This window comes from Beta vulgaris, chromosome 5 (genome assembly GCF_026745355.1).
Source record: "Beta vulgaris subsp. vulgaris cultivar EL10 chromosome 5, EL10.2, whole genome shotgun sequence".
NCBI classification, from domain to species: Eukaryota; Viridiplantae; Streptophyta; class Magnoliopsida; order Caryophyllales; family Amaranthaceae; genus Beta; species Beta vulgaris.
In genome coordinates, this window is record NC_079206.1 from 23,868,773 (window position 1) to 23,879,752 (window position 10,980).

Below are 10,980 nucleotides of genomic sequence, written 5' to 3' on the forward strand. Positions count from 1 at the left end.
AAAAAGTACAAGTAAAATACATATATATATGGTAGTGTGGTATAGTAATAACTTGTAGGAATACTATATATGCATGGGGAGAAGCAAAACAAATTTTGTAATGCACATGATTTTGTGTATTGGGCTGGCCGTTAGAAGGGATGACTACTAACAATTTCCTTAGAATAGTACGGCGTGTCGGTGTTGCAGACACGTGGTGTAATATGATTGGTAGAGATGAAGGTAACGTGGGGTGCAAATGCCTTGAGGAAGGAGAAGGGTGAATCAGGTATTCCTTGAGAGAGCAGACAACTTTGAGGGGCTTAAAACTTTTAACAAATTAAAGGGGCTATTTTATAAATTAAATATTGAATGTTGTATGTGTTATGAGTATTGTGTATGGTTTAAGGGCTCTAATCCCAGGGAATATACGTAGGATAGGGTGCTTACCCTAAGCTTTGCCATGTGAAAGAAGATTTTGGGGGGTCGTCAACATTTTAGTTTGAAAAATGAAACTATAGTGGGAGTTACATTGGTACTTGTTGATTTTCTTTTCATATATGATTTGGGGAAGAACACAAAAAGCCTCCCCTGATCATTACAAAAAGCTAGCTTTTCTCATCAAAACTTTTCAGTATAGAGTTAGGAAGGGAAAGGTACTTTTGTTTAAATTCAGATATCTAGAAGTAATATTTAATGACAATTCTACCATTTTCCGGTTGATATATATATATAAGTGAGTTCATATGAGAATGCATGCTTACATGAGAAATGAGAATGAATTTTACGTGATATAACTCTTATGAATAAGTGATATAACTCTAATGAAAAAGTGATGTAACTAAAAACAAAGAATATTAGAAAACAAAATTCCAAAAAAAATAATTTTGGGCTCAAATTTTTTTTTGGGCTCACAATTTTTTTGAGGGATATAACTCTAATGAACAAATGTTGTAACTCTAATCCAATCGTGTGATTAAGATTCATTCTCATTTCTCATGTAAGTAGCATTCTCATGTGATCTCGCCCCCCTATATATATATATATATATATATATATATAAGGGTAGGATCCGCTCAAAACAACTCTTAGTCTGAAAACTGAAAACAAGGGTAACTGTTACCACTTTTAGGGTAACTTTATATAATTTAGGGGTAACTTTTGCCTGTTTTAGGGTAACTTCATTATATTAAGGATAATTTTATATATTTCAAGGGCAACTTTATTTATGATAAGGGTAACTTTTAGTACGTTCAGGATAACTTTGTTATGTCATAATTAATTTTCATCCTTATAGGGTAACTTGATACTGGTCACTCTTAATTCAATCTTCAAAGCGAATCTTTCGAACAAATTCAATCTGATACTGGTCTGTCTAGCTCATCCCAAGTATTCGCTTCATGGATGGCTTTCAGAGTTACTCTTTGTAAGTTGACAATCATTGGGTTTTAGGAATATGGATGAATGATGATCCAGACGAAGAATGAAATCTTCTTTGGATTGGAAATAATGTAATCCAATGAGTCATTATTTATGAGAAAGAAGACCGTCTAGACTTTGGACTGACGAAATTAGTGAAAAATCTGGATGTAGTGGAGGGAATAGAGGAGAGGTTTTTCACCAAAGGGATTAAAGATTGCACAACATCCGTCATTAATGGTCTGTAATCTGGTTCGAATTCAAAGATTAGAATACATGAATTCATCCGAAATGACAGATTTTGCATTTGAATTATGCACACCCACCATGAATTTAGTTAAGTTCCTAGAAATCAAATGGTGAGAGGAGAGAGAATTTGGGTTTTTTTTCTGGGGGGGAAGAGGATATGATTTTATGAGGGGAGGGACTAGGGGTGTTAATAAGCCAGGGTGGCTCGCAAACTGTTCGAGCTCGGCTCGGTCAAAGCTCGGCTCGGGAGGGCTCGAGTCGAGTTCGAGATCGGCTCGTGACCTTATCGAGCCGAGCCTGAGCCTAGTAGAGTTCGGCTCGAAAGTTCGCAAATATGTTCGTAAAATGTTTTAGATATGCTTTATGTAAAAAAGTATTGTCCCACAACGATAGAAAAAGTAAACACCAACCTTGTTTTCCCTATATAATCTTATTACCCTTTAAGTTCATTATAATTCTTGTTTGATTTGTCTTGTTTTATAATGTTAGACAATCATTAAATATGCAAAGCCTAGAAACTTGGATTAGCATAAAATTAACTCTTTTACTATATATAATTCTATCACTTTTCTTCTACTCATATTGGGAATATTAGGAACAATGCACAGTGTTTGTGAATTATTTAGTTAAGGTTTATAAGTCCCACATCGGTGAGGCAAAAGCAAAACTTCACATCTCCAAATATAAAATGCACATGATATGGAAAAAATCTACACCCATCTCTTCTGGTGCCCGTTGTAGAGCCTAAGTGGGTTCCTTTGTTCGGATTTTGAAAGTCCCACATTGGGGAGGAAGCAAGAGTAACAAGGGACCTTTTGTATTATATGGGCATGCATAGATAGGAGTATAATGTATGGTTGTTGGGCTTGTCATATTTAATGAAAATTAGCCTAAGCTTATTTAGTTAAGGTTCATAAGTCCCACATCGGTGAGGCAAAAGCAAAACTTCACATCTCCAAATATAAAAGGCGCATGATAGGAGAATCTAAAGCACCCATCTCTTCTTTTTCTCGCTGCTCGCTATAGACCATAAGTGAGTTCCTTTGTTGGGATTTTGAAAGTTCCACATTGGGGAGAAAGCAAGAGTAATAAGGGACATCTTGTATTATATATGGGGTATATATAGGATTAGAATGTGTTGTTGTTAGACTTGCATTATTTAATGAAAGTTAGCCTGACATCCATACTTATAAAAACTTTGGCAAAACATTGGGCTATATCTAAAGTCTTGGTTAATGTTAAGCTAAATTTTCTTTCAATTTTTAAAATTTTAATTTCACGAGCCGAGCTTCGAGCTGGGCAGAGCCTGGTTTCGCTCGTTTCGAGCTCGAGCCGAGCTCAAACTCATTCATTCTCGAGCCGAGCCGAGCCTGGGTATGTTCGGTCTCGGTTCGGCTCGTTAACACCCCTAGGAGGGACAAAGAATTGCAGCCCTTAGATCATCTTAGTAATATTATTTGATAGCCCAGATCTTCTGTTTTCAGTTTTCAGCTTTATATATATATATATATAATATATTATATATATATATATATATATATATATATATATATATATATATATATATATATATATGTAGAGGCAGGATCACATGAGAATGCTCCTTACATGAGAAATGAGAATAAATCTCAACCACATGATTGAATTAGAGTTACAACACTTGTTCATTAGAGTTATACCCCTGAAAAAATTCAAACCCAAAAGAAAAAAAAAATTTCGAATTTTTTTTCTAATTTTTGTTTTTTTGGAGTTACATCACTTGTTCATTAGCGTTATAGCGTGTAAAATCCATTCTCATTTCTCATGTAAGTATGCATTCTCATATGAAATCACTTCTATATATGTATGTATATATGTATATATATATATATACATATATACATATATACATATATATATACATATATACATATATACATATATACATATATACATATATATATACATATATACATATATACTATATATATACATATATATACATATATACATATATACATATATATACATATATACATATATATATACATATATACATATATATATACATATAATATATATATATACATATATATATATATATACATATATATATATATATATACATATATATATATATATATATATATATATACTTCTTAACATTTTCCTTTCAAAGAAAGAAAACTTTTTAAGATTTAGTGACTATACTAACATTTTACATTGATATATAACTTTTTTTAAGTTTATTAATTGGCAAACTTTGTAGAGATAGCAATTAAATAGTTCTTTCATATACATCTTTTTATCTCGAATTCGTGTTAGATCGGGTTCATTTAACTTCGAGTTCTATACGAGCTTGGTTTACAATAGGGACAGATTGGATTTGTCCATAACAATAATGTCATTCAACATCTGGATATTTTGTTGAAAATTACATCATTTAATGTTGTTTTGGTCATAAATATGTTTATAAAGTCAATTCTCTAATTAAGGTTATTTTGTATTTAGGTGTTTGAGTTCAAGTAGTCCCTCGACTCTTAATGTACTTTAAATGTGAAAAACATGCAATATTTCATGTACATTTTTGACCATTAATATCTTTGTTTACATATTAACTAGCCTTATGTGCAGGCAATGCGTGAATTAATTTCAAAACTTGTTATTCTACTATATGCTCCATCGTAGGGTTGGCAAATGCTGACCCAATAACCCGACCCAAATCTGACCAGACATTTTCGAATTTGGGTTGAGATTTTTGACCCAAAATAAAAATGAGGGGACGCAACCCGACCCAAAACCTTAATGGGCTACCTTTTGAACCCGAAACTAACCCGAACCTCCTAGATTAGAAATTCAGTTAGATTTGGGTTAGGTCAACCATAAATTAACTTGACTTTTATGACTTATGTCACTATTTTCTTATTATAAACGTGTATTGGACCAAGTCCATTTATTATTAATTTGAAGCAGGTTGCTAATTTATGGCTTTGGAGTTTGAATCTTTGATTTAATTGGCATTTGAAGTGAGCATCTGCAATGCTTTAAGTTCATTATGTCTAACTATTGATATTATAAAATATAAATCGAGACCCGAAGCATAGCAGGTGAGGTTCAGGTTATATTTTTTGACCTAAAAATAAAATTAAGTCTGGTTTAGATTTTGGGAAATTGACTCGAAATAAAAGTCAAGCACTAGTAGAATAAATGCTAATTGCTGCGGTTAAAAAGTGCCCTATTGCTGCGATTTTAGGCGCGCAGCAATTGAGGGCGCAGCAATAGGTATTAATAATATTGCTGCGGTTCTAAACCGCAGCAATATAAACAAATATTGCTACGGTTTTATAGGCCAAACCGCAGCAATATTATACTTTATGGTGAAATATGTGGTTGATGACAGGTAATATTGTTGTGGTTTCTGGGCCCGGAATCGCAGCAATATTACTTTTTGTACAAAAAAAAAGTAATATTGCTGCGGTTTCTGCCCCAGAACCGCAGCAATATGACTTTCTTTTAAATTTTTTTTTTGTTATATATTAGTGATGAGGAAGTTATATATGCAACCTTGATGAAGGTATGCAGCAATATGCTAATAAATTTTCTGCATAAATTTCGGCAGAGCTCCGTTTGTAAATTGGATAAACCCATAATAGGGACTTAATTAACCTGTACAACAACCAATAACATCTCCGAATCCACCATCCAAGCAAATCCAAAATCCATCAAACAACCACCATGATCTCCAACATACATCAGCCAATATTCAAGCCAACCAACATCATAAATACCCAACCAACATCATAAATACAATTCCATAATAATCCAACAAAAATATTTAGCGCAATCCAACATATATATATAAATCATGATAATCCATCACTAACAAGTTGGTTGGTACAAGTTGCAATAATGTATATGTTCATCTAAAGTTAGAACAAAAAAAAGAATATTAACATAAATTAACTAACCTACGCAATGCACTCATCAACAAAGTATCTTGTCCACTTATTCTTCACCTCATTGATTTGATCCTCCGTATAAGGATCTTTGGTAAAGGTTTGAGCAACCTGAAAATAATTTACCAAAGTTAGCATCAAATAGTTAAAATATATTAAATATGAATACAATAATTATATGAACTTACTTTGTCCATATCCAACGAACCAAAATATGAAGCGAGTACGTCAAAAATTTACCGCATCACAAAATAACCGCACTCCGTGCCTCCTTGTTGTTGCGGGCACTTTATCAAAAGTTATAAGAAAATGAGAAAATTTACCGCATAATGAGAATAAAGTAAGCTTTAAATTGAATCAAGCAATTTGATCAATACATACCTCAACATATTTCCACAAAAGCTTCTCTCGACGAACTCTGTGGCCGCTCATCCGAAACCTCCTAAAAGCACTAGATAACATAACATTGTTTGATTTAGTCCTTAATTGTGGAATGTTACCATCTGAAATCATATAAAGTATATCAAACATATATCAACTTACGCTATCATAGGCAATTTAAGCTTTAACTTCCGCTGTTTGTGATAGCTGGCAGAATCGAAGATATAAAGTATCCCGGGCAAGGGACATATGACAAGGAGCATCCAATGTTGGCTATTGAAAGATTAAACAACAATAATTACTTGAAAAATCACATATCATGCAACAATAAATATTTGTAGATATTAAGAAAGAATATTACTCTTGAAAGATTGGCGCGAACATGATACTAGCATCTACATCGACGCATCCAACCATAGCATGCACAATGTACTTTGTTACCTCCTCCGATGATGAATGCGACTCCATAACGGTGCTTTGCGGACACATCCAACAAACATGTCCAATAGCATCCCCAAATCCATCCAAGTCCGACTGCGTAGCCCTAAAAATTGGCAAAAGTAAACTATATGTGAAAAATACAACTACCATATAATTAAATGCTAAAAAAAATCATAACTTTGATTATTGTTACCTCATGTACACTTGGATAATAGAAATATTAATCATTTCTCCTCTCAAAAACTGACCAATATCCTCCTTGGTCAGAAAAACGGTACCATCTCTCAAATAATGGAACAAGGATCTCGCCAAGGTAACACCAACAACATCATCGTCTGCGAAGGCAAGGGCAAGCGTATCTACTAACTCCCTGCAGTCCTCAGTAACGGAGTCCAAGAACGATCGATCGTCGATAACTGGACTAAACTGAGAAGCCGAACCGGCTGAATGCAACTGGCTAGAAGATCTAACAGCCTCCCCCGAAATCCCTTTTTGTTTTTTAGGTGTCGGTGTAACCTAATAATTATTTTTCAAAACGCGCATAAGATTATGAAAATTTTAAATTGAAAGCTATTATTTTTAAAAAATTGGAGGCCTATATGAACAATTACCTCATCACTTAACATTTGTGCTAAATTTTTTGGCCATTGCACCCAAGTACCCAAAGCAGTAGCTGTAGTGTCGATCTCATATGCAGGGACGGGAACAGGTAGTGGCAAATGACCATATTTCTCTATAATTCGATGAATTTTCACTTTCAGGTGCTCATTCATCATTCTAGACCCATGAACTGTAGTGGTCTCATCATAAGCATAAGAATATGCGTCTGCCACTAGAGAAGTCTCTCCACTAGTTGGATCTACCAAATACAATCGACATGGAACCTCGTTCTAACAGCAACACGTAATATTGATATTATTTGAATAAAACACACATGTAAATATGATAATTATTTGTATAAAGGACATGTATATAAGATAATTTTTTGTATAAAGCACATGTATATATAATAATTATATGTACCTTCAGCTGAGGAGAATGAGTGTCTGATCCAGATAATGGAGTACGTAGCTGAGTGGGCTGTGAAGCAGCTACCTCAGGAGATAGCCCAGGAGATGGTGATGTGATTCTTAATGAAGAATTCACTAGATTAGGGCTCTTTTATGTAGCTTAGTGGCTTTTGTTTATGAAAGTTTATATTTTTATGTATTTTTATTTAATAAGTAACTGGATATGAAGAACTCAGGCGCATTTCGACTCACAGTTCAACTAGGGTTATGGATTCACTCCTGAAACAATGGTGGATTCTCTCCTAAAACAAGAAATAACTCAAACTTAACTTAAAATATCATAGGCAAAGCATCACACCAAAGTTGATCCATGTATTCACCTACACGAAAACCAACTAAAGCTTGTTTACGTACCCAAATGGCATCATCATTCAACCAGCTGAGTTTATAGGGATTTGGATGCTTGTGCATTTGCAGATTTAATGCTTCAGCCATAGACACATCACAAACGTTAGTACATGAACCACTATCTATGATAAAATGACAAACTTTACCCTTGATGATGCAGTTTGAATGGAATAAATTGGTACGTTGCTCATCCACAGAATCATCATAGCTAGAAGATAACAAAGAGCGACTAATTAGTAAGGAAGGATGCTCTTATTCTGGTTCACATATAGGTTGACTCGACCAAAAATCATCCTCATCTATAGAAGTAGAAGGAAGGTGCTCTTCTTCGGCCAAATAGTGGACTAGTTCTTCGCGTGTGGTGACAGTTGTGTTAGGGCAGTGCTTGGCAATATGGCCGAGTCCTTGGCAACGAAAACATTGCCTTTTCTTGTACCTAATCGTAGCATTAGCAGCCTTGTCACTCGATGGAGATGCGTTCGAAGATGGGGCGGCAGACTTGGGTGAAGCATTCGACGAGTCAAGGGATGCGTTGGCACTCGAAGCGTGGCTGGACGTAGGATCCGTCGAGGTAGCAGGGGGAATAACCAAGGTGTGCGCTTGGTTTGTTGGCGCTCCACTTTGGACACAAGAACACAAACGTCATCAAACGTGGCATAGGATTGTAATTCCACCAAATTGGCGATGGAACGATGCAAACCAAGAAGGAAACGCGCAATTTTCTGTTCATCCTCCTCTTTAATATCACACGTCATATGTAGTCTCTCATACTCCTTAATATATTGTTCGACAGTCATGGTGGTTTGGCGCAAGGAATTGAGACGCACAAAGAGTTCTTGGCGATATGTTCGTGGCACAAATCTTTTTCGCATCTTGACTTTTAGAGAGGACCAACAATCAATAGGAGGTTTTTCTTCACGAGCACGTCTTATGCGTGTAGATTCATACCATAAGGACGCATATTTAGTGAGCTTTAGGATTGCATAAGAAAACCGGGATCCATCACTCAAATTTTTGTGATCAAAGAATCTATCCAATCGGTTTTCCCACTCCAAATAGGCTTCGGGATCAAGGTCACCATCAAAGGTTGGGAGGTCAGCCAACCGTAAATCATCCTCACGTCGAGGTTGATGTGGAGGTGGTCGAGCAAAATTATTGTTGCGCTCAAAGTTATTGAACCGCGTGGCCATGGCAGCCATCTGGGCCACGAGTGCGTCGACCTTATCGTTCGTAGCCTGAATGGCAGCGAACACGTCGGCTTGATTATCGGGCATGGTGCACAAGAGTAGGCGAGGGGAGGGGCGCGCTGTGATGCGCGAGGTAGCAGGCGAGGGCTGGGCGAGTGTTGACGAGAAGGATGTCGGGCGAAGGTTTGTGCGAGGCAGTAGGCGAGGCGAGGTGTGCGTGGGGACGAGCAGCGACGGATAGGGGTGTAAAGCAGCAGCAAACCACTTGATGTGATTCTTAATGAAGAATTCACTAGATTAGGGCTCTTTTATGTAACTTAGTGGCTTTTGTTTATGAAAGTTTGTATTTTTATTTAATAAGTAAACTGGATATGAAGAACTCAGGCGTATTTCGACTCACAGTTCAACTAGGATTTTGGATTCCCTCCTGAAACAATGGTGGATTCTCTCCTGAAACAAGAAATAACTCAAACTTAACTTAAAATATCATTATGGCCGAAAATCCCTTTATATAGTACAAGATTTTTCTAAACCTACTTGAACTAGTAAAACAAATAAACTTATTTATCTTTATCTTAAGAATCAAGATAGATAATTATCCTATTTTTAACATACTTCACACGCCTATTATTAATAAAATAAGACTCCTAATTCGACTTTGATAAGGAATTAGACTCCTAAATATAATAGGATTCCCTTATCAACTTAAACACTTAATTAAAATAAGACTGAAATTAACACCCTAATTTACATAGAATCCTAACAGAACTAGAATTCTATATAATGACTACCATTTCCATATCAGATGGCCCAGGAGATGGCCCAAAAGGTGGCCCAAGAGGTGGCTTAGGAGATGGCCCAAGATATGGCCCAGGAGATGGCCCAAGATATGGCCCAGGAGATGGCCCAAGAGGTGGCCCAGGATATGGCCCAGAATATGGCCCAGCAAATGGTGAAGCAGATGGTGGAATAGGAGGCTGAGTCAGCTGTGTAGGAGATGGCACATCAAATGGTGAAGGGAAAAAATGATACAGCCCAGGTGACTGAGTAGGTGGTTGTACATGTGAAGGAGATGGCCCACTAGATGGTGAAAAATATGGCCTGGTAGATGGATGTGTAGGTGAAATCATCACATTCTGCATATATGTGGCAATGTCCTCCCTCCACCTTTCACTCATTTTCTGTATGAGTGCCTCCTCTTGTTCCTTCATCGATCTCCTATATTGCGTACGAGGTACGTGCCCAAAAGCCTTGGTATAGCCAACATTAACGCCCCCAAAACCATAACAGCGACCCGAATGATCTGGCTTCTCTCCAAGAGCCATAAAAATGGCGTCTCTGTTACGAATCGGAATGAACTCACCCTTGGCTTGCTTCTCCTTGTACTCCAACTGCCCAAAAAGCAAGTTAACAGTAATATTGTGGTTAATAAATGAAAAAATATTCAGGTTAAACTAAAACTTAATTATAATGATATACATACGTATTTGTCAGCTGCTTTATTTGTTTCCTCATCTGGAATGAATCTTTGTTTAGTAACAGGATCTTTCTTATGCATCGTGCACCATCAATCAACACCCCGGTTAAAACTGGAGGACACCGAGGAGGATGGTGTACTAGAACAAGATCCAGAATCAAAACTTGGTGGACCGAATTTCTCCTGCCTCCACAACTCTTTAGCATCTCCATAACTCCTCTGACCTAAGTGGTGATGATGTGTGTTCTTCTTTGCGCTCTCAAGCGCCTTTTCTCCCTTTTTCTGCAAAATAAAAAAAATACATTAAGTTAGTATAATATTATTTAAATCAATAAAACCAAGTTAATAATTAGAATATAAACTTACTATAGCATTATCTGACATCATCTTTTCTTTGAAAGTGGCCCAATCCTCCTTCTTGATGTGCTTGTATACGTCTGGCGGACTATCACCTAACTTCTCTTTCTTTGATCTAACTCTCGTCATTGTTATCC

The 10,980-nt window shown here is 36.2% G+C and overlaps 1 protein-coding gene and 1 long non-coding RNA gene across 2 annotated transcripts; both read right to left on the bottom strand.

Annotated features, from left to right (window-relative positions):
* Positions 1-5,811: 5,811 nt before the first annotated feature.
* Positions 5,812-6,288, bottom strand: LOC104886449 (uncharacterized). The gene is made up of 3 exons (XR_789198.4): positions 6,126-6,288; positions 5,964-6,033; positions 5,812-5,869 (listed from the first exon to the last, which is right to left on the bottom strand). It is a non-coding gene; the product is annotated as an uncharacterized LOC104886449 (long non-coding RNA).
* Positions 6,289-9,416: 3,128 nt separating this feature from the next.
* LOC104893331 (uncharacterized) lies at positions 9,417-10,567 on the bottom strand. Its single transcript, XM_010679427.2, has 3 exons — positions 10,493-10,567; positions 9,820-10,400; positions 9,417-9,459 (listed from the first exon to the last, which is right to left on the bottom strand). Exons 1-3 carry the CDS (start codon positions 10,565-10,567, stop codon positions 9,417-9,419), a joined length of 699 nt encoding a protein of 232 aa, XP_010677729.2.
* Between the last annotated feature and the right edge of the window lie 413 nt (positions 10,568-10,980).

Bases quoted from the DNA above. Each gene is read 5' to 3' on its own strand.
- LOC104893331 (XM_010679427.2), bottom strand. From the start codon at position 10,567: ATGCATAAGAAAGATCCTGTTACTAAACAAAGATTCATTCCAGATGAG. The intron at 10,401-10,492 runs GTATGTATATCA...CTTTTTGGGCAG, and splicing joins ATAAAGCAGCTGACAAATAC to TTGGAGTACAAGGAGAAGCA. The intron at 9,460-9,819 runs GCCATCTGATAT...TTCTTGTTTCAG, and splicing joins CCTTTTGGGCCATCTCCTGG to GAGAGAATCCACCATTGTTT.